The sequence below is a fragment of the Sphaerodactylus townsendi genome, linkage group LG08 (assembly GCF_021028975.2).
Source record: "Sphaerodactylus townsendi isolate TG3544 linkage group LG08, MPM_Stown_v2.3, whole genome shotgun sequence".
Classification (NCBI taxonomy): Eukaryota; Metazoa; Chordata; class Lepidosauria; order Squamata; family Sphaerodactylidae; genus Sphaerodactylus; species Sphaerodactylus townsendi.
This window is the reverse complement of record NC_059432.1, coordinates 70602546-70625025: the sequence shown is the minus strand read 5'-3', so window position 1 is coordinate 70625025 and position 22480 is coordinate 70602546. Positions and strand designations below refer to the sequence as shown.

Genomic DNA, 22480 nt, shown 5'->3' with positions numbered 1-22480 from the left:
AAAGGGGGGTGTAGAACCGTTAGACAAAGACAACTTTAAATGATCCAATGAATTCTTGGATCCTGAAAGTAAGGATGTGAACAGTCCAATGAGCTTCTGGATCCTGAGAGTAAAACTTCAAACAGTCCAATAGCAAAACAGGGTGACATCTTCCAAGGCTGGGTGACCCTTGAGTGCTGGCAACAGATTCGATTAGCAAGTCCAAAGAGGGTCGTTGTTCTTATCAAAGGGTCAGCTGGGCGTTGGTCTAAGCAGCATTCCAGAGTCAACTTCCTTGTTACTTAATTTCAACCTTTCTGGCCACTGCTTTGGCCATCAGAAACAAATTTCAAAAATAACATTTCTAAACTTAAACGTTAGGGAAACCTTAAAGGATAAACATACGTACTTATACTTATGGGCAAGACTTTACAGATACTTATTGGCATGGCTTTCTTAAATCTAACAATAACAAAACCTTAAACTAACTGAAGAACCTAACTAACATCCTAAACTGCAGGCACATCATAAATTCAACTTAAAAGGGGCTTTTATTACATCCTAGAAAGGCATAAACAAGAGGGAAACCATATATTATTGGCACAAGCATACATAAGCATTCTTTACGAGCCTTATGGAGGCTTCTGAACCACACAAGTCTCCGCGTCTGGGCATGGAGCCAGTGTAGCTAGGCAACCTGACTTCAGGAAAATATTTTGTTTATTTTTCTGGTGGTAACACCTTCTCCTTCCCTCTAAGAAGAACCATTCTTGGGGAGAAATAGTGTGCTCACAAGGCATCTCCATGACTAAGTACTATGTACTTCTTGTGGGAATACCCATCAGCCTTGAATGCCATCAAGCAACAAGAATGACAAACTGAAATTGCTGCTGTGTAGAAGTAGAGTAGCAACCCTGTACCTTTAAGAACTCCTGGGCCTCACTATTCTTGAAATCCTGGCAGAGTGATGTCATTCAGTCAGCTAAGGTTTAGATCTCAGTATATATGCTGCAGAGGATAAAATCTGCTGCTGCTTTTGTAAAAGCCTGCAAGAGGAAGGGCAGATGCAGAAAAAATGAAATGAATAAAATAAAAAATAGATGACTCATGAAAACAAAATAAGACACCCAAAAACATTATACATAATTTAATTTTTTTTAATCTGACAAATGCTTTTCTAGCCTTTTGTTGAGGCAAATGGCCTTCTTCCCCCACCTGGACATGTGGTAAAGCAGGCACAGATGGCAAGTATGCCTGAAACTGCCCAGGTTGCATTCTCAATAAACCAGCTTGGACATGTTAATCCTCCCTCAATCTGAAGCGAAACTGATTGTAACTGATTCATGTACACTAAAATAAATGAAATAAAAAGTACAGCAGCTAGTATTTCTTCAGTGTTCACATTTCTTGCTCTTATATCTGTATTGGCACTGAAGGCTTTATAAAGTGGTCATGAAACTGCATTCAAATTAGGTATGAGAACATGATCGGCATTCCATTTCCTTAAGTTCATTGGTATTCTTGTCAGGGTCTCCAATTCTCCACTTGTTGCTGTTAGTTTTAAAGATTTGCTTGCAATGGGTATGTATTCTGTGCCATTTTTATATTCAATGTATAAGTACAATGTATGCCATTTAAAAGTACAATATACTATAATATTGATTTATTGACACACAGATATTTTTAAAAGGTGTATATTTTATAAGGAAATAGAAAATAGCACAAGAATAAAAACTCATGGGTTTAACACAAATATAGGTAAAATGAAATCAAAACAGATTAGGAGGTTGAAATAGCAGGCATGGGAAATCTGAAATTACTCCTAACAGGCAGCCCAATCCAGAATGGCCATAGGAGGTGGTGCAGGCTTGTGCCAAGGTCTGAGGCACCCAATCAGTTTCCAGTCTTTGCTTCCAGAGTTGCGTTGGCCTAACTTGAAGGCTGATGCAAGTGGGAGCATTCCAAAGACAGTCCTGGAGTTGAAACCAATATTACTCAGCTTCCACTGGGACAAGTGTTCCAGGAAGGGGGAGAGGAACATGCGGGTGCTTCCTGGTGATAGCATGATACTTCTGGGGGAAACCTAAAAGTAATGTCACACCTCTATATGAATAGTAATTCCTAGAGCGGATTGACATCACTTCTGGATTTTCCCCAGAAGTGATGTCACCTAGTTAGCCAACAGTGAATTTTTTTTTTACATTACCTTTCTCCTGCCACCAACAGGAGCAGTGGCAAGAAACGAGCTGGTAGCAGTGGATGACCACCTCCAGTGGGAAACTGGCAAACCTGACCTGTGCCCTCCACTTCTCACTCTGTAGAAGAAAACTATTTGCATCATTACTGCAAAATATATTTGCAGTATTACTGATGTGGCAAAAATTATTCCCAATTCCCATTCTTTTATTTTCAAAATATGCTGGTGCTATTCTTAATTATTTAGGTCTTGAAGGTTTATTACTCTTCAGAGCAACCAGCAGTTAATTTAATTAATAATAACAAGTAGTTCAATTGCTTTTTTGAAAGCTTGTTTTATCATTATACAATACTATTAAATTATTATTTAGGAGAAAATTGTTGATTCACTCGAGCATAAAAGAGTTCCTCCTTGTCAAAAATATTTTCCATTTTCTTCTCCACTGATCTTCAGGTTCCAAAGGGAATTGCTTCACAAACAAATACCATATAGAAAATCCTGACTTGACATCCTAAAAGTTGTTCAGATTAGGAATGTCTACAGCAGCGTTCTATGTGCTAATGTATAAAATTATACACCAGCTTCCCAAGGGAACTTTTTTTAGTTCAGAGATTTTATAAACCAGACCAAGCAACGTACTTAGAAATAAATACTACATACACACAATCACATTCGTGGATAACTCATTCATAGTGTCCTATCAGATCTGTGTCCAGATAAAACAGAAGAGGTTGTTCACAGTGATTTTAATGTTGTGTTCTTGAAATCACTTCATTCTAGTAAGAATGTATCTTAATACCATCCTTTTTTCACTTCAAAGTGTTATGTTCTTGTTTTGACATTGGCCCCTTCCGCATGGGCTAACCATGGGTTAAAACCCGTGGGGGGGGGGACTTTGCACAGATCCTGCTTCTAACACGAGTCCCCTCCACATTTCACACACCCTAACTATCAGTAGCCGAGCTAAAGGCCCAGGGCGGGAGGCACTTCAGTCAGATGCATCTTTGTCTTTTCTTGTTTCCCACCTCTCTCCTGTGTAATTTTAATACAGAAAAGTCCTGATACAATATTTGGTAATTGGATTAAAAAACGGGACAGATAGGAACATATGAACTGCATACAAGTGAATCAGAACAAAAGGTTATGTAGTCTACCCTTCTCCTTCCATCAGTGGCCAGCAAAATGGCTCTAGAAAAATCACAAGCATGGAATGGAGGTGATAGTATTGTCCAGCAGCAATCACTGTCTCTGAGCATGGGAGTCCCATTCCAGTACCACAGCTAATAGTATTTTGCATCACATTCTTGACCTAGTACGGTACAGTTAAAAGTCCCATTGCATGGAAATAACATCCTGTCATTTCTTTGTGGCCATACCTGATTTGCAAAGGTATTCATGTCTGATCTTAGATTCCCTTAGATTGGCTATTCAATAAATTTTTAGCATTGTAATTGAGCCTCGTGGAAGGGTATACTTGAGTGGTCTCTTTTTGACCACTCATCACTTCTTTTGAACTCTGATCATATCTTCACTGAGGCAGCAGGTGAAAGATGGATCTTCCCTACAATGCAATGTCATACAGAGGGCAATGTGCCTTCCTACCTGTGCTGGGTAATTGTGGGAGAGTGTGAAAAAAGCAATCCCTCTTTTGTAGGCTTTAAACAAATTGAATTCATTGTTTGCTTTAGAGCTCCTGGAGTGTGCCTACTGCCAGTGTGGCACTACTTCTTTTGTCTATTAATCCATGTGCCATTATCCTTTATCAGTTAAGAGTAGAATTTCTATGTATGGTATCACAGTATTTGTTTGCTTTGTTCTATAGTGGATGCATTAACAGTCTTATATCCTTCATGAATTTTCCAAAACAGGATCTGCCTACAACCAAAAATAAACAAAACAAGTATTCTACAGCATTTGGTTTCTGTAAGGAAGCAGAGCTTTGGAGCTTTGCCTAGATCTGAACAAATAGCAGTAAAATGTCTCTTTTAGTCAATTGTTATTAGGCTTTGGAAAACCAGTGAGCTTCCACTATGATGGTGCACCAGATTCGATCAGGCTCCATCTATGATCAGTTCAGCTCCATCTAAGTATCTTCAAATCACAGTCAACTTATGGCAACCCCACAGGTTTTTCAAGGAAGAGATGTGCAGAGAATTGCCTGTGCTCACTTAGCAACCCTGGACTTCCTTATTGGTCTCCCATCCAAGTACTTAACCAGGTCCAAATCTGTTTAACTTCTGAGATCCAGTGATATTGTACTGGACTGGCCCAACCAGGTCAGGGCATCATCAGTAGGTTTTACCCTAATTACATCCATAAATTAACCAAATTCAACTGGAGCTGCCTCCCTCCCATTTGTCACTCTAACCTGCTCTATCTCCCTTCCCCACTTCCTTTGAGGACTCCATTCCTCTGCCCCAATGTAGCACACAGCTTATCATGTTCCCAGCTGCTCAGTGCTCCATGGCTCTTTACAACCTCAGAATCCAGGATGAGAAATACCGTATCTGTTCACTGTGCAGGTGGTTCTGTTGAAGAAGTGGTCTAATGTTGTAGGAAATAAAGAGCATTGATTTATTTTGGGTTTCACCACCTATTGTGTAGGGTTAGCATGTATGGAGTAAGCAAAAGCATCAGATAGTTCAGAATTCACCAAACTTTAGCTTCACATTTCCATCTTTCCACTTAAGCTTCACATTTCCATCACATTTCCATCAGATAATCCTGTCACTTTTATTGCAGTCTGTAGCTGCCCTAGCCACTGCCACTGCCACCTTTGTCTATACAACATTCATCTATTCAATCTTCTTGGTTGTGGCTCCAAAATTATGGAAAATCCTCCCAAGGGATATTCATTTCTCCCCTTCTGACACTGTTGTTCACCAGATGAAAACTTTTTTTTGGTTCCATCTGGCATTCACTCAGTGATCTCTCCATCATACCTTGTGTTTTAATTTGCTGTCATTGGTTTGTCATCCAGGTTTGTCCCCAGGGAAGTCTGTTATTTTATGAGAAGAGCTGGAGATCTCTATTAGAAATCTAAGTATTCCTTAGGAGAACCCATGGTTGTCAATCAGGAATAAACTCATTATGAATTATAGTAAATATGTTATTATCACCTTTCAAAAGCAGAAAATAACAATAGTATATATTAATACTGAATTTGTTGGTGTCATACAACAGTAGGCAGTCCCAGATCAGGCACACAGAAGACAGAATTTTCAAAGTCAACCACTTACTGATGTTACCTTATTAGAAATAATGCTGGGATTTTCCTGCTTTAGTAAAATGATATATCTGATGGAAAGTCAAGTTCAAAGGAAATGGAGGTAATACATAAGAACATAAGAACAAGCCAGCTAGATCAGAACAGAGTCCATCTAGTCCAGCTCTCTGCTACTCGCAGTGGCCCACCACGTGCCTTTGGGAGCTCACATGCAGGATGTGAAAGCAATGGCCTTCTGCGGCTGTTGCTCCCGATCACCTGGTCTGTTAAGGCATTTGCAATCTCAGATCAAGGAGGATCAAGATTGGTAGCCATCAATCGACTTCTCCTCCATAAATCTGTCCAAGCCCCTTTTAAAGCTATCCAGGTTAGTGGCCATCACCACCTCCTGTGGCAGCATATTCCACACACCAATCACACGTTGTGTGAAGAAGTGTTTCCTTTTATTAGTCCTAATTCTTCCCCCCAGCATTTTCAATGAATGCCCCCTGGTTCTAGTATTGTGAGAAAGAGAGAAAATACAGCAGCAAACAAATCCTCACATTCAAATATTTGTTCCTTTCTTCAATGTTTTTCATAAGCAAATTGTCCAAGTCACAAGTATCTTACTTTCATTCTCTGATGTCATCGTCATTAGAACCTATAGAAAACCAGCAAATAAAGGCAGCCCACAGTTTATGAGCACTTTGTGCAATGCCCAAAAAAACCAAAGTTTTGTTTTCACCATTGTGGATGCTTTTCCTAAATATACTTTTCCAGGTATGCAGATGGAATGAGAAGTACCATAACCAGCCCAGAGGAAATCCTGGCTAAATACTTGGGACAGAGTATGTAAAGAATGAGCAACAGTTCCCATTGCTGTGTTTATCATGCAATGGTACTTTGATTATTTGAATTTTCTATAAAGATAAGATATAATGCCCAGAACTTGTTTTAATATGAATGCAATATGTGCATGGAAGAAATCTTATCAAACAGTAAATTTATGGCTGGGGCCTCAATAACTTGATAAATTAATAGTTCATAAATAAAAAAGAAATAATAGAGCAGTTCCATGTCTGGATCTCTTAACATCCTTAATTTATTTAAAAGCAGCTACTAAATTTGAGGGAGCAACTCTAGGGGAAGGCACCATTTCTTCATTTAACAATGCATCCCTAAACAATTGAGTCAATGGGGCTTAAAAGAGGATAATTGCTTAGGATTCCCTGCCCCCCAGCTACTCGTTAGCTCTGCTGGTGAACAATGCAGGCACCATATATGTAACTCAAATTAGCCCCCAACAGGGCTAATAGCATCTTTGCTGGGTGAGACCAATTTACATCAGACAAACAGCACCAAGAAAACAGTTAAAGGTCTTTTCTGCATGAATCGTTTACTATATTATCTTGCCATCAAATGCTAGGTGTTTTTTCTTCTAGTTCTGCACATTTTTTGCTCCATTTGATTCTGGAAATGTTTTCCTTTCATTTTTCCTTTGTTGTTTTCCTGAGAACTTTTACAGTGATTTTTTTTCCCCAAGCCAGCTTTCGTTGAGCGTGCAGTCTTGTGGAAATGGTTTTTATTTCGCCACCCCACCAAACTCCTAGCCTTATCCATGCCTCTATGTAATCACCCAACCTCCCTTTCAGCCATTTTCTCCTCCCCTTCATTGTCCATTTTCAAAAGAATTTTTTTTAAAAAAAACCTCTGTCATATTGAGCTAACAATATAACATCCAGACGCACATAAACACAGTTGACTGGATCAGCTTTGTCAATTTCACACAGAACTTTTAGTGGAACATTCAGACAGAGATACAAACAAGCAGGGTCAATTTTAGGGGAGGAGGCTATGATGTAACAAACACAAGCCAGGTCCATTGTGTCAACTTTCAGGCACATTCAAAGCCTCTGGCAGCAGGAGGCAGTGCTTCTGTGGTCCCACCCCACCCCACCCCCTTCTAGAGGGCTTTCCAGTGGCATGGAGAGCACAAAAACACACCTCTGCAGTACAAAATCCCTCTATAGGGTTTACAGGACTTTCTCAACCCATAAGGTGACATTAGTCCAAGGGCCAGGGTGCCACACTCCCAGCCCTAAACCCCAGATAGAACATCCACCATTAAGATTTCCCTGGCCCACCCACCTGCCATACTGGCATTTGATAGGGCTGCCAGCAGAGCCCTGCCATGGTGCTGCTCCCTCTTGCCCTTTTGGATGAGGCTATAAGTCAATTTCCTTTGGAATTCAAGATGTAACATTAAGGTTAAGATACACTGCGTTGGTAGTTATGAACAAGTGCAAATGTTGAGAGAAGTTGCTTTAGCAGGCTGAAATTGACAAGGGCCTTCTGCAGTAATGATCGTGTGTTACTGCAGCTCTAATTTGGCTAAAAATGTGATTCTTTGTGGTAGTGGGGTTTTTGTTCCTTTCAGGTAATGGTGCCTACTCCAGTAGGGGGGTTTTTTGCTGCCATTTCCTGCCAAGTGTGCAATACTTGGCCCTTAGCCAAGCCCCATGTAGTTGCCCAAACTCCCCTTCAGCCATTATCTTCTCCCCCTCTTCTTCTATTTTTCTAAAAGAAGCAACCAGAAAGTGACCAATTCTCAACTGGAATTTTTACAAAATATTCACAAAATATTCTTCATTTTGCTAGAAGCATTGGATATAAGTTAATTTTTACTGGAATATAAGGGAAAATATTTGGTTCAGTTACCATATGGAGCTGGCAATTGGAAATCTTTCTGAACCTAGTCCTCAGAAAATGACTGGGTGTTCCATTTGGAACATCAGCCATTTCTTTTAAAGAGGAAACAGGACTAGTATTGCAAGTTTTATAAAACTGATACACAGAGGTGTGCCGGGGGAAATGGTACCCGGGGACAACCTCTGCTTCATGCTCACCCCCCAGCCCCACCTCCCCCCAGCCCTGTGCCCCCGTGCTCAGGTGTAGGGCTTGGGTGCAAAGCTCAGGGCTGCATCGCCTGTGTGAGCCACCCCCTGAGGCAGCCCCCCAAGCCGCTGTCCCCTGCCTCCCTGCAGGCCCTGGGGGGTGCAGAAGTCGGCCTGCAGGGAGGCGAGGGGCAGGGTGCTGCAGTGAGCAGCCCAGGAGGCGGCCTGCCACTGTGGTGCCCATGTGAACTGCCCCTGCCTCCAAGCCCTGCTCCCAAAGGCTTGGGGAGAAAAGGAGGAGGCTTGGACGGGCGCCGTGTACTGTCCATGAGGACAGGGGGGTCAAATGACCCCCGGGTTGGTGTGGGAAAGGAGAGGGTGGGGGTGTTTTTGTGCACACACTCACCCCCACGGTGCGCCAAGGGTCCTTTGACCTTCTTGTCCTCGTGGGTGGTATGTCCCTGCTGATACAGACATAATGTCTTGCATTCAACAAAATGATACCCACTGGCATGTGTATGTTTCACATGGAATGCATGGAGCAAGGGAGACCCACTCTGAACTCCTTTGGAAGATGACACAATCCAAAAGAGATACCTGCAGTCTCCTTATTTCTATAGTAGTCATTCCAAAAATCATGGAGTGGTTGTACATGGCTTCACTGGTCTCTGCATATTCTTCTTGAACACAAGATTATATAAATGCATCATTCCTTCAAAGCAGGCTAATCAAGGCCATACATCTCTTCAAGGCAAACAAGTGACTAAGTGATAAACAAAATCATACATCTCTTCAAGGCAAACAAGTGATAAGCTATTTGTACACTTTCTCTATAGACCCACTGCTACTGTCCTGAAGAAAATAAACCTTGTGTTATGTTGATCTTGTCAATCAGGAACTCCTGGGCATTTCCACGTGTTCAGGTGCACTGATAGTTTATTTTGTTCTCATTGGGACTTGATAGTAAATGCCAGAAAGTTTCTAGCCAACTGTTTTCATTGCTCAGCACAAAACTTGGTGGGCTGGTTTCATCTAGCCCTCTGTTTCCTCTTCTTATCTCACCATAAGCAATGTGCAAATATCAGCTCTGAGAAAAGGAGCAGGGCTAAAAATTGGACTTAATAGCTCATGTTCTATCTCAGAAGGTGCTCCTGAGATGTGTCCTGTGTTTGTGTGCAACCAAGTCTAGTGATACAAACTTCTATCAGTTTTCCAGTGGGTGACTTTGCAAATGGTTCTCAGCAGGGATCAAAAACTGTTTACTATTCCTGTTCACAAAAGGTAAGTTCACATTTTTTAAAAAAAGTAAAGATTTTATGTTGATGTTTAATGGCCAAATGCTAAAAGTCTCCATGAATTAAGCACTTTATAACTTGGTCAATATTTGTTTTTTATGTAAGTTTTGGATTTTGTTTTTGACTTGAAAGTGCAAAAAAAATTATTACTGCAAAAAACATACATTGGAAATACATAAAGAACCCAATCTACCCACAGCTGAAAGAAAAAGGCAATGTTAAACTTGCTTTTTAGAGCATAAAAGCTAATAATAATCATTAGTGACTTAAACAGTTCTGGGGGGTGGCGCAGGGAATCATACACAAGGGTTACAACCATAGATGCTTTCCTAGGAATAAGCCCCACTGAGTAGACTTCAGTAGGATTCTGAGTAGATTTGCTGAGGATTGTGCTCCAGGTGCCAATTTACTTACTTATTCCATTTTTATCCCACCCTTCCTCCAAGGAGCCCAGGGTATCATACATTATCCCTCCTATGTCATCATCACATCAGCCCTGTGCAATGTTAGATAGAGAGTAGAAGAGTAACTTGCCCAAGGTTACCTAGTCAATTTTATGGCACAATGGGGAACCCATGTTTCCCCAGACCTTAGCCATTTACACCACATAGTATGATATAGACGCAACTGAAGAAACTTATCAGAATTTATCAGTATCACCAGTGGACACACTTACCCAGAGCAGAGGGATAAGCAGAACACTGCAACATATATACAAAGGGCATGAAATATGTAATCCATACTGCAGAGAAGAAACTCTTCGGATTTGGGGTTGGATCCATCTAGCTTTTCTGTTGGATAAAAAAGGAGGGGTCTCCTTTGACCACTAAAAACTGCTGGCCATGTTATCTGCATGGACAAAAGCCATATGGGATGAAACTGAAGAAATTAGGAGAACTTGATACTGAGTGGAAAAGCTGGCTGGATCCAATCGTTTGGATTTATCATCACAAATTTAAGATATAAACATACAATTGGGGTATACACATCAATCTTTGGACAGAGACTCAGCTTCAGTTTGTATGAAAATATGTTGAAGCTAAAGTTTCCAAATAATATAAAAGTTTTCATATTTAATTTTCATTTCAGAAAATCAGAAAATAAAAGTTATTGTTGGAACCTTTAAATAGCAAATATTTATGAGCTAAATCTGAACTCCTAATCTCACACTAAGTGCAAAAATGTAGAGTATAACTTACAGATATTTGTAGATGTCAGAGGCTGCTAAATCCTGAGCACTCTGAATTAGCTCATTCTGTTAAAGATGCAAATATGATAGTATTGGGGATGCTGGCTGATTATCTATTGTTTGTTAATGGACATAAATGATTGACTGATATCAGTTCAGTTTATAATCCATTTTGCTACTTCAAAATAATTTTAATGTGGCTTGAGATATTTCAGAAGGTGACATTCCACCCTGACCACCATGAGGGTACAGCCAGTGGGTGCATCATCCTCACCTGAATATTAGTATTACCAGACCTACAGATTTTTCAAACAGGCTTTTTAATTTGTGATGTGACTGCTTGTATTTAAAGAATTGGGGGTGAGGGGTGGGGGGGTGTTGGTTTTAGAATAGGAAAAGTGCTGGTTAAAAATAAACTAGCTGTGACTGAAATCCACTGACCTGGCCAAGCCAGTTGTGAGCATGCTAGCACAGATTTTTTTTCTTCCCATTTTCCCCAGGATTTTTCACCCAAGGGTTCAGGAGGTATTATTCAACTAGATGATTGTCTGCTTTACCATGTTTAAATACTGGAAATATAATTTTAACAGTTACACCTTTGTGTTCCCTTCTCTTAGCAAGCCATATGTACATTTGAGATCTAAGGAAAGTCCTTCATTAGCAACAATAGTTGTGAGAACAGCAGGGTACTTAAAGAAGATAAATTCAATCAATGTTTTCCAGCTTCTGCCACCTTGGGCCATATTTTCTAGCCATGAGGAATGTGATTCCCAGCCATGGAACTACCACCATTCTACTTCTAGTGCATATTCTAGAGCATACATTCTACTTCTAGTGCATATTATCTTATTTAGCATGGAAAAGCAAGCAAACCTTCTAGGAGAGAAGCTTGAGGGCTGCAGCAATGGTGAGGGAGGGTTACTGAGAGCCATACCTGAATCCCATTTTAGCAGCTTGATCTCCTTTGCCATTTTTGCTGCCCTCAAGCTTCTCTCCCAGTGCGATGAAAGACCTAACTGGGCAGCACGTCCCACTGCAAAAACACCACATGTTTCCTCAGTTGTGTGCACCCTGATGACATGCTATTTTAATTTCATACAGGGTACTCATCACTGCAACAGCAACACCTCACAAGGTGCCCTGCAGGCCACATGGCACTGCTTCTCACTTTGCACAAAATGAGAAAATGCCCTAGTGTATATTGTCATTTTCACAGGAACCCCCAATCATTGTTCCAAAAGGGAGGGATCCCAGGAGGGATGCTTGATGGAACCAATAGTGGAGAGAAAAACCAAAGTGTGGTGCTGACCAGGCTGAAGTCAGCCCATTCTAGAGTTTCCTCCTTGACTGGTATCTCTCTCAAATGAAATAGGTTGGAGGTCACAGGCTATAGGGCATGGTTGGACAACCTGAGAACAGGAAGGGGGAAAAGGCTACACCAATGGGCAGGAGAAGAAGACAGTGGAGAGCAAGGTAAAAGGCTGATAGGGTTAAATAAACTTCTAGATCCCTATATGTTTGCAATTTGCTTTACCAGGGGATCTTCTATAGAAATTTTCCAAAGTGGGAACTAGGAAATTTCTGTAAGAAGATCTCCTGACAAATTGTGAAATTGAAATTGTGAAAATGAATTGTGAAATTCATAGGGATCTAGAAGAGCTAAATAAACTCTCAGCCTTGTTCTACTGGACAACCTGATGAGCAACTTGCACAAATACTACTATTGTTTAATGGAGCATGCCAGTTCACTCGACCATCACAGACTTTTTAAAAATCATTTTTAGTTCCCCATAACTCCCTTACAATCACTAACAACATACACACAGAGGGTAAAAGGCAAAAAAGTTGATTATTTTTCAAACTCACTCAGGGGTGACAGTGATCATCAAGAATGATTGCAGATTATTAAAATTGTGAAATATTGTGAAATATTTAGTCAAGACATTCATAATTAATTTTCCATTTCATTTGACATTCATATTGCCTGCAGAAACATTGTAAAATTATCCTTTTTGCATATGGTACTTATTTAACACAGGTATTCTGAGCTTAAACATAAGCATTCTAATTCAGCTTGTACAGTTCTGACTCTAGCAATGCACAGGCACTAAAGTACATACATGTACTTGAGGTTGGCTGCAGAATTTTCTGAGGGCATGAGGTGGAGGAAATAGCTTTCTCCTCTTGCCCACCCCCTTCAGTTCTTTGAAACCCCACTTGGAAATGAGGCAGCCCCACCCTTCAGAACTAAAGGGGAGGAGCACAGAGGGCCACTCCGCACTCACCATAAGCCGCGGGGTCACCTCTTTAAAAGACACGAGGAGGATGGACGTTCCCCACGTCACCAGCGCCCACTGCGCAGCTGCCCTTAATTTGCCGCTCTCCCACCTCCTTGTCGCGCGGCAAATTAGGTCCTCTGCAAAGAGCAACATTTTCAAAAACCCCGCAGGTGCCGCAGGGGGGTGTGGAACCGCGGCTGATTCGCTCTGACGCGCAGCTTCTGTCCAATCAGGAAACAGGAACCGCCATTTTGTTTAGAGAGGGTGTCCCTGTTAGAAAGTGCTCGGAAATTGAGACGTGTGCACAACAAGACGTGCCAACATTGCTCTTTTTTGCTCTTTTTTGCTCGAGCTCCACGGTTTTGCAGCTTGGCAAAGTGCCGCTGAGCACAGGGTTGTTGGCGGTGTAAACCGAAACCAATTTTTACTTTCGTTTTTCTGCCCAAGCAATTTGCAACGGGTAGTGACATCAGCATGTGCAGACGTCTCAAAACAATGCGTTCAGCTTATCCAAACCAACTTTTCGGGTCAGCCAATCACAATGGAGCCCCAGCTTCGGCTGGCTGCTACTCCCACGTGTAAATGACGCACACGAGTGCCAGCCAATCAGAACGCTCGATTGCCTCTTTGACTCTTGATGTGGAACCCCACGCTATTTCCTGAATGGAAGATGAGTGGGGAACAAATGTCTCCATGGTCAAAAGCCACGGAGGCTTTTCTACGAGGGGTTGCTGCGGGGTTGCACTCAGACGAGATAAGTGGGGAGTGGCCCAGAAACAGTCTCGAGTGGGTTTTTTCAGTTTACAATAATAGAGACTGTAGCCTTGCAGTGATGCCAGAAGAGCTTTCTGGGGATCTGACACAGCATCGGTTCCTGTTGCCAGAGTGTCTGTTTCTAATAAGCCTTGCTTGTATTTTGGCCAATAAACCAAAGATACCATGAGATTCCTGACTCTCTCACCCAAAGGAAACTAATCCTTGGAAAATATTGACTGGCTTGGTTTATTGTGACACTTCCTTGCCCCTTAGAATTTGCATTTCCCATTATTTCTTCCTGCTTTTCCTGCCATTTTCCATTCACAGGTAATTTGCAAGTCTCTGTAGAGCTCATACATAAGATCATACATTTTCTTATACGTTGAACCACAGTAAGTACCCAAAAATTTTGTTTATAATCTCTGTAACTTGAAGGTGTATATGAACAGATTCAGCTGCCTTATACAAAGTCAAACCACTTGTCCATCTATAGTTCAATACTGTCTGCCTTGTCAGAGGTTCTTTAGGATCTAAGGCACAGAAAGGTCTTTCCCAAAACCTGCCATATTGGGAAATGCTAGGGACCGCACCAGCATTCTGCCACTGAATTACACCCTTCTGTAAGCTCCAATCATCATGAATATGAGAAAGGAAAAATTAGCAATTTTAGACCACTATTAATGTATTCTGTCTGTAACAGGCTAGTTAAATGTTCAGTAAATGGTAATTAATCTTCATGAAATGATCTTCATACACCCTCAGAATCGACTGCTTTCCTTACCTTCCTCAGAAGTTTGGCACGACAACAGACAATCAGATGTTTGATAGAATGTTCAATTATTCATGCCACTTAGAATCTGAAGCCGTGCTGCTGCAGCACATTGCAAGAAAGGACTCCAGACTGAAATGTTGTCAGAAGGAGTTCTTGTTAAAAAGCAAACCAGAAAATGAAGGGATAATATTTAAGCAGGCACCACTGGAATCAGCATCTCACCAAGAGCCTTGAAAAATTCAACCGCTTGTCCACAGTGAGTAGATACTTTTCCAGAAAGAGCTGCAGATGTAAAGCTTTTGATTAACTGGTACCAGATTTTTGTGGGGCAATAACATTATTCCCAAGGCAAAATAAGAATACTGTTGGAAAGACCAGACAGTCCTTATGTTTCCTTTCAACATCACTCAATGCAACTAAGAGAGGACACAGCCTTTTAATTTGCATCAGCCAGACAAGTATGGAAAGAATGCCGCTGAAACGATTTTAAAGAAACCTACTAAAAGAGTTGATGCAAAAAAAAAGCAAGGTCCAGAATGCCCATTGGTGGTAGGAATTCCAGCTACTGCATTTTCCTATGGGAAGGGATGGCTTGAAGCATGGCAGGCATCCGCAGAAAACGTCATCAAGTTTGTTCCTCAAACAGTCCATGACTGAAGCCTCCTTTTGGGCATTCCCAGAATAGCCGCAAGGGCTATGCAAATGGGCAGCAACATCCCAATATTTCACAGTCTTGGAGGAACAGTTGTTCATTTTGCCCTAAGACCATATGACTACACAAAGGAATTTTTTTTGCATTTATCTCTGAACAATCATTGAAGAACCTCAAGGATTTCCACCCACCTCTGTACCACTTCATAGACCTTCTACACATCTATTCTTCAAAGGCATGCTTCTGCTTTTCTGTTATGACACAGACATACATAAGGAATGAGAAAGAACCATATCTAGAAAGAACTTGAGCTTGTCAGCACCCTTTCTGCAACAAAAGAGACAGATGTTCAATTCACAGCAGATTGAAATTAACTTTCAGCGTCAGTAGAGATTGCATTAAATCATTACATCGGAAAGAAATCTCTTAGCAATTTTAAACAAAACAAAATGAGAGTAAAGAATCCAGTCAGTGCTGCTGCATCCTGAAATGTCTCCTGGTTTTCTCTTTAGAATTCGCACATCCAGGATTTTGATGAATTTCAGATCTTTTGCCATGGCTTGAAATATCTAGTGGAGGGATGAAGGTCTCTGTGCCTGCCCCACACAGTAATAACATCTAATTGAAATCTTCCTAAGATTCAATCAGAGCTAGCTGATTTCTTCCTTCTCTATGTAAACAATCCCCCAATTTTTCCAGCAGAACTGGATTAACAAATATTTTAAATGGTTTCTTAGCCCACATCTTCATTAATAGAGCATTGTCCTGTGCTTAGAAAAAGATTGAGATTCCAAATAATTTGAAGTTTACAACTGAAAACAGCAAATTAGTGTGTGTGCATGTAAGAAAGGATATCACCATACTAAATTTTATTATGTTTTTATTAAGATCATAGGTTCAAGGAACAGTCATTATGCTGAAGGCGATCCAGCTGTACCTGTGCCTCTTTTTCGTGTTTGCATTGGGGATATTTTATGAGCTGTCCATTGAACCTGGTTGTTTCTTTGACTGCAAACCTAGTTCCAAAAAGTTCTTGACTCTGAAAGAAGTCATGACCCAGGGTGAAAAAATCATCTTTTTGGAGACAAGCGATCGTTTAGAGCCTCCTCCACTGGTCTTATGTTCTGTGGAATCTGCTGCCAGAATCTACTTAGATAGGCCTGTTGTTTTCTTTATTAAAGGATTGGACAATAACACATTGATGGATGTCAAGTCTTACTGTCCAGCCCTTTCAGCCTTATCTGCTATGAAGAATGTTTTCATTTTCCCACTGAAGATGGATATTTTGTTCCAGGACACCCCTCTATTGCCATGGTATCTTCAGGTGAGAGGCTGAAGGTAATAGTTTTGGTGGGTTGATGGGAATGGACAAATGTGTTTATAGTTATTTACTGTGACATCACTGAGAACCAATGTTCTGGAGCTGGTCTAGGATCTGGGAAACCCAGGTTCAACCCCACCCTGCCATGGAGCTTGCTCAGTAGCCTTAGGCTGGTTATGCACCCTCAACCACTGGAGAGAAAGGAAGGGCATTAGTGAAATAAACAAATAAATAATGGTGACAAATATTGATCTTTCTGAGAAACAAAACATAATATAATGGGGGTGGGGTGGGGTGGGCTTTTCCTGCCAAGACAGGCCTTCCCCTGGCAGGAGCAATGGCTCAAGGCAACAACATGTGCTTTGCATGCAAAAGGACCTTAAATTGCTGATATCTCCAGTTAAAGTAGCAAATGTTGGGAAGGACTGTGACAAGGAGCAGCTGCAAGAGTTAGGTAGCAGCTTTTCAGCATAATCAGCCAAGCTGGACGTTGAGCCAGAATGCCTGTGACCTATCAGAAACAGAGGAACCATGTCCCCTAAGTCCCCTGGGTAAATTGGGGAGAAAAGAGGGATTCCCAGGGTGGGAAATGAGACCAAAGACCAAATGGAGCCAGAGACAGGGGAAAGACAGCATTCCAATCTAACTAGTTATAGTTAGGACAAGTGATACACAAGGCATGACCTGCCCTCATGGTTGCAAGACTGAGAGAGAGGAGTTAGCCAGAAGTAAGGAAGGTTACTTGACAGTAGTAATTTGCACATCAAGGAGGCAGTGTTAGAGCAGTAGAAATGAAAGGATACACAGGTCCAGTGACGTATGTATAGATTTTTAATGGGGTGGGTTTGGGGGAGGAGCCATGCCCCCATTCGCCCCCGGGGGGCGTGGCCACACCTCCCCAAGCCCCACCCCGGCCTCAGTGCTTATAAAAGCAGCTCTCTGAGGCCAGGAACGGGTTACTTCCCTACCCCGCACCCCGCCTCCCCCACAGACTGGGCTCCCAACTGGCAGCCAGCAGTCCCTTCTGCATCCCCTCCGGGCAGAGGCCTAGCTAAGGAAAATGGAGCTTGGTGCAAAATCTGAGTTTTGTCCCCACCCCACCCCCATGGGCGGCCACTGTGATGCTGGAATCCACCCCCAAACAGCATCACTTTCAATGGTGTTTAAACTAGGGAGCCCAGATTCTCCTTTACAGTTCAGTTTAAAGGGAGAATCTAGGGTCCCCAGATAAAACAAAATTGAAAGTGATGCTGTTTTGTGGTGGATTATCCCCCACCCTAAAACAGCACTTTCAATGTTTAAACTGGGGACCTCAGATTCTCCCTTTAAATCCATGCCGAAGGGGGTGGATTTAAAAGGAGAATCTGGGGAAATTGGGAGGGTGCCTGCTGTCAGGGGTGCAATTGTTAAGCTAGAGCACCAAACTTTCCGGGTATCTTTAGGAGACTCTCCTGATGATACCACCCAGGGTGAAGTTTGGTTCAGTGTGAAGTTTGGTTCAGGGGGTCCATTGGAAACAATGGGGGATGGGGCACCCCCATTGGGAGTCCATAACTTTGGACCCTTGAACCAAACCTCTCCAAACTTGGGTAGTATCATCAGGAGAGACTCCCAAAAAAATCCCTGAAATTTTGGTGCTGCTAGCCTAAAAACTGCGCCCCCAACAGGCCACAAACTGAAAAAAAATAAAAATACAAAAAACACAAACGGGGGGGGGGGTGGAGCATGTAATGTGGGGGTTAAACCCGGGAAACCCCCCCCCCCTTGTTACTACGTCCTTGAACAGGTCTTGACATATCCATAACTCTGGCTTTCTATTGTCTCCCTCTAAAGTCTGAACAAGGAGAAGGGGCAAGGCTTCAGTTGGAGGACCAGGGAAACAAAACTGGTCCTCCAGATTAGAATTTGCCGCTCTTAACCACTACACTATGCTGGCTGCAGGAAATTGCCTCTTAAAAAGACAACCCCAACGGTCTCACAATATGATCCCATACCTTGATCCCTAACTACTAGGTTAATCTGTATCCACACTGAGCCTCAGACATTCAGAATTTCTGCTTTCCGCAGTTTGTAAATTTTGTTAAATAGGGTACTGAAAACATAGTAAAACAGTTGCTTATCATTTGAGGAAATGTTATAAGTACTTACAGGAAGTAAGATATTTGTCTTGGAAACTAATGGCTATTTGTAATTCTCTGTCCATTTTGAACCTTGCAGATCAATGCAACAAAGGAGAAATACTGGATCTATATTAGCTCTGATGCAAGCAGGCTTGCAATGGTCTGGAAATATGGTGGGATTTATATGGACACGGATGTCATTTCTATAAGACCCATCCCAGCAGCAAATTTCTTGGCAGCCCAGTCTTCCCAATTCTCCAGCAACGGAATCTTTGGATTTCAGCCGCATCACTGGTTCCTCTGGGGTTGCATGAACGATTTTGTTGAGAACTACAATGGAAATTTTTGGGGAAACCAGGGCCCTTATTTAATGACAAGAATGCTGAAGGGGCTATGCAATCTTACAGATTTTAAGAATCTGGAGGATCAAAGATGTCACAATATTTCTTTCTTGCATCCCCATCGCTTCTATCCCATCCCCTATTCAAAATGGAAGAAGTACTATGAAGTGTGGGACTCGATTCCAGACTTCAATGACTCTTACGCTTTACATCTGTGGAATTTCATGAACCATGAACGGAAGAATATGACCACTGGAAGTAACACACTAGTGGAACATCTGTACAAAACATATTGCCCAACTACTTACTGGAGCCTCATTCAAGCAGCAGAAGGAAGTAAAGAGATGTCTTTAAATCAAACTAGCTGACAACTGAAACAGGATAAGGTGCTTTTTCCTTTTTAAAACTCCGATAATCGTAGGATAATGTAGATCATCAAATGGGCTTCCATATTAGCCTCTGGTTCCCAAACACTAAAGTTATTTGGATTACCTTGCAGCCAGGGAGTCAACACAAACCCAAACACAAAATCCAGTTTGCGGGTCTTCCCCCACACCATGAACAGGAAGTGAACCTAAACCTAAAACCTCTCAGAAGCTTTGAACTCAGACTAGACCAGTCCTTTAAACACACAAAAAAAATGGTAGCAGGCTCAATACAAGAGGTTCAATAGCCAAGCACCAGGAGATTATGTTAAGGCCTGATTCAAGTTCAGTAGCATCTCAGAGACCAGCATGATTTGGGGAGCTTAATTTTTTGGGAGTCAAAGGGTTTCTTTCTGCTTCAGCTTCTTGCAGGAAAGAGTACCATATACATCTAAAATGGGAATGCATTATCAGCCATTGAAGGAGGGAACCAGAGGCATGAGGAAACAGTAAGAAAGTGTAGATACTTGTTTTCAGCATAAGGTATTGCGGACATAAAACCCAAACGCAATAGACAGCAAATTCATTTGACATCTGTTCTAAGATATTCCCAACGAAGTAATTAAAACATTAATTGAAGTTCAATGTCTATGAAACCCTAACTCAGTCAAGTCTGGAATACAAAAACCTAATTCTTAAATTTTGGAGTTCAACGATGACTCCAAGCACTAACAAAAGAATCAGAGCAGAACCAACGCAAACTGGGATAAAGAACTCTGCTGGGAACAAGCATCACCTACTTTCTAAAGACGCTTTGGTGGCAGACACCATGGTGCCTATGGGTTGGTGGCACCATAGTGGGGATCCCTGATGTAGAAGATAAAGATAATGACAGTGAAAAAGAAGCTGATACGTTGTGTGGGGAAAAGACCCCAGGAGATATTATTAAGCAAATCTAGCAGTGTCAGGGATCAAAGAAGCCCAATTTGGCATTTCATGTATCAATAGTGTTGTTGTGTGTGGAGTTTGCTGTTGTGCTTATACATCACCACTTGTTCTTGAAGATGCTATGATAATTAATAGTTCCATCAATAATACAGTAGGGGAAGAATATTTGCTTTTCAAAAAGATTTAGGAATCCCATCACAATAGTAATCATGAAAAGTTTGAAGTATAAAAAAGCCAATCATATGTTATGATAGATGTTATTCTACTTGTAATACACTTGACTATGATTTTGTCAGATCCAGACCTTTATACAATTGCTGTAAAATGCGATGTTGTTAAAATATTACTGAGATATTAATGACTGCTAACCTGTCAAGAAATGCACTTCAGTTCAAAAACTTACAATAGGGTGATTTCTTGGACCTTAGCCAAGGTGGCAGCTTCAAACATCAACATTCGACTTTTGCTAAAATGTTAGCAATCTTAATAAGATCCTTGAGAACATGCTGTCAGAAAGCCATGCATTTCAATCTTGCATGTACATTGACCCAAGATATAATTTTCTACTTTCATCAGTGGATAAGGGCTAAAATTCATTTGTATAAAACAGGAGCCAATCTGGAATTTCTGAAATCTGATATTTCAAAAGGCGAACTAAATATAACGTCTTCTGAGTCCAAAAACCTGAACCACTCTTTAAAACATCCAAGGCTACCAAGAAGCAAAAAACACTTGATTAAAAAGGCAAAGCCAGCAAAAGTCCTCTTTCAGAATTTTGTTGATGATCATCTTCTCAGTAAAAGTGAAAACATTCTTCAACATTGGAAGGAGCAAAAAAACCCAACAAATCTTAAGATATTTATATTCTTACTGTACATGTTAGTGTAGAAAATACTTTTCCTGGTCTCAGATTCATTCTGTCACCTTAATGTATGTGTTTTGTTGAAAAAAAAAAGAATTCTTTTTAAAAAGTCAAAGGGCTTTAAGTTGTTCTGGGAAGAAATCTCAAGGTGTACACATTATAACTGAGAAGATATAAACCTTCTAGTTTCTGATCTTAACTTCACATATACTCTTCAAATTTTCTAATATCTTGTTTTTCAGTACAGAAAAAACTTCCATATTTTAGCATATACATCTGCCATTTATAACAGAGAACGGAAAGGAAAGGACAGGATTCTTTTCAGACCCATACTGGCTCATGGAACTTGTACTAGTCATATTTAAGGATGGAGGGTTACCATTTCTGTCATACACAGTTTATTATTAAACTAAATGCTCTAGTTTAGCTACTGCAATAGAAGTCACTATTTACACTGCTTGCTACAGCTAGGGCTAATCTTTAGTAAATTAGTTTACTGGAATGCCTCAAATTCTTCCAATCTTGATATTCTAATATTAAGTTCTATTTCATTAATTTTGTTAGCTACACGGTATTGGTAAGGAAATTAGTGAACTAAATGTCCAAATGAACTTAACAAAGCAGACCCATAATGAAATAAAATTCACTATCCGTGCAGATTGATTTATCAATAGTATAATGCCACTACGATTCTTATTAAATCTATAGCAACACAAAGAGAGTAATTCTAAGAATACTTTTCTGTAAGTTAGGCCTACTAGTAGACTGCAATAGGATTTTGCTTAGGACTGGTTATAGTCAAGATGTAACTGTTCTCCATATCTGTGGCTGGGATTCAAGAGATTCCCCCATCCTGCATGTGAGCTCCCAAAGGCACCTGGTGGGCCACTGCGAGTAGCAGAGAGCTGGACTAGATGGGCTCTGGTCTGATCCAGCTGACTTGTTCTTATGTTCTATGTTCTTAATGACCACAAAGTCTTTCTTTCCGGAGTGTAAATTGGCTTTTTCAGAGGTCACATCTAGTTGTTCTTTTAATGTAAAAATATTACCGCTTGCAAATGTCTGCTGATGAAGGTCCAGTGAACGAAACCCATCATATCCATCATGTGCAGAAATAGTATTATGCCACTTTCAGTATTGTTTTTACACGAGTATCACACACTTCGACAAAATGCGGCTACACAAAAGGTCCTTTGGGGGAGAAAACATCAACCCTGTCTCCTCTCCACAGCTGCACGTTAAGGTATGATTATAGCTACATGGAATAGCCATCTCTCATCGACCGAATTAAGCCTTAATAGTCCC

The 22480-nt window shown here is 41.1% G+C and overlaps 1 protein-coding gene across 3 annotated transcripts; it reads left to right on the top strand.

The window, feature by feature from the left end:
* Window positions 1-9338: 9338 nt before the first annotated feature.
* Window positions 9339-21152, top strand: A4GNT (alpha-1,4-N-acetylglucosaminyltransferase). 3 transcript variants are annotated; one of them, XM_048506271.1, is made up of 4 exons: window positions 9339-9556; window positions 14122-14186; window positions 16107-16542; window positions 18757-21152. In XM_048506271.1, exons 3-4 carry the CDS (start codon window positions 16132-16134, stop codon window positions 19366-19368), a joined length of 1023 nt encoding a protein of 340 aa, XP_048362228.1. In that variant the 5' UTR covers window positions 9339-9556; window positions 14122-14186; window positions 16107-16131; the 3' UTR covers window positions 19369-21152. The 3 variants fall into 3 exon arrangements, with proteins under 3 accessions (XP_048362228.1, XP_048362227.1, XP_048362229.1); XM_048506270.1 differs by lacking the exon at window positions 14122-14186; XM_048506272.1 differs by lacking the exons at window positions 9339-9556; window positions 14122-14186 and adding an exon at window positions 14770-14822.
* Window positions 21153-22480: the final 1328 nt, after the last annotated feature.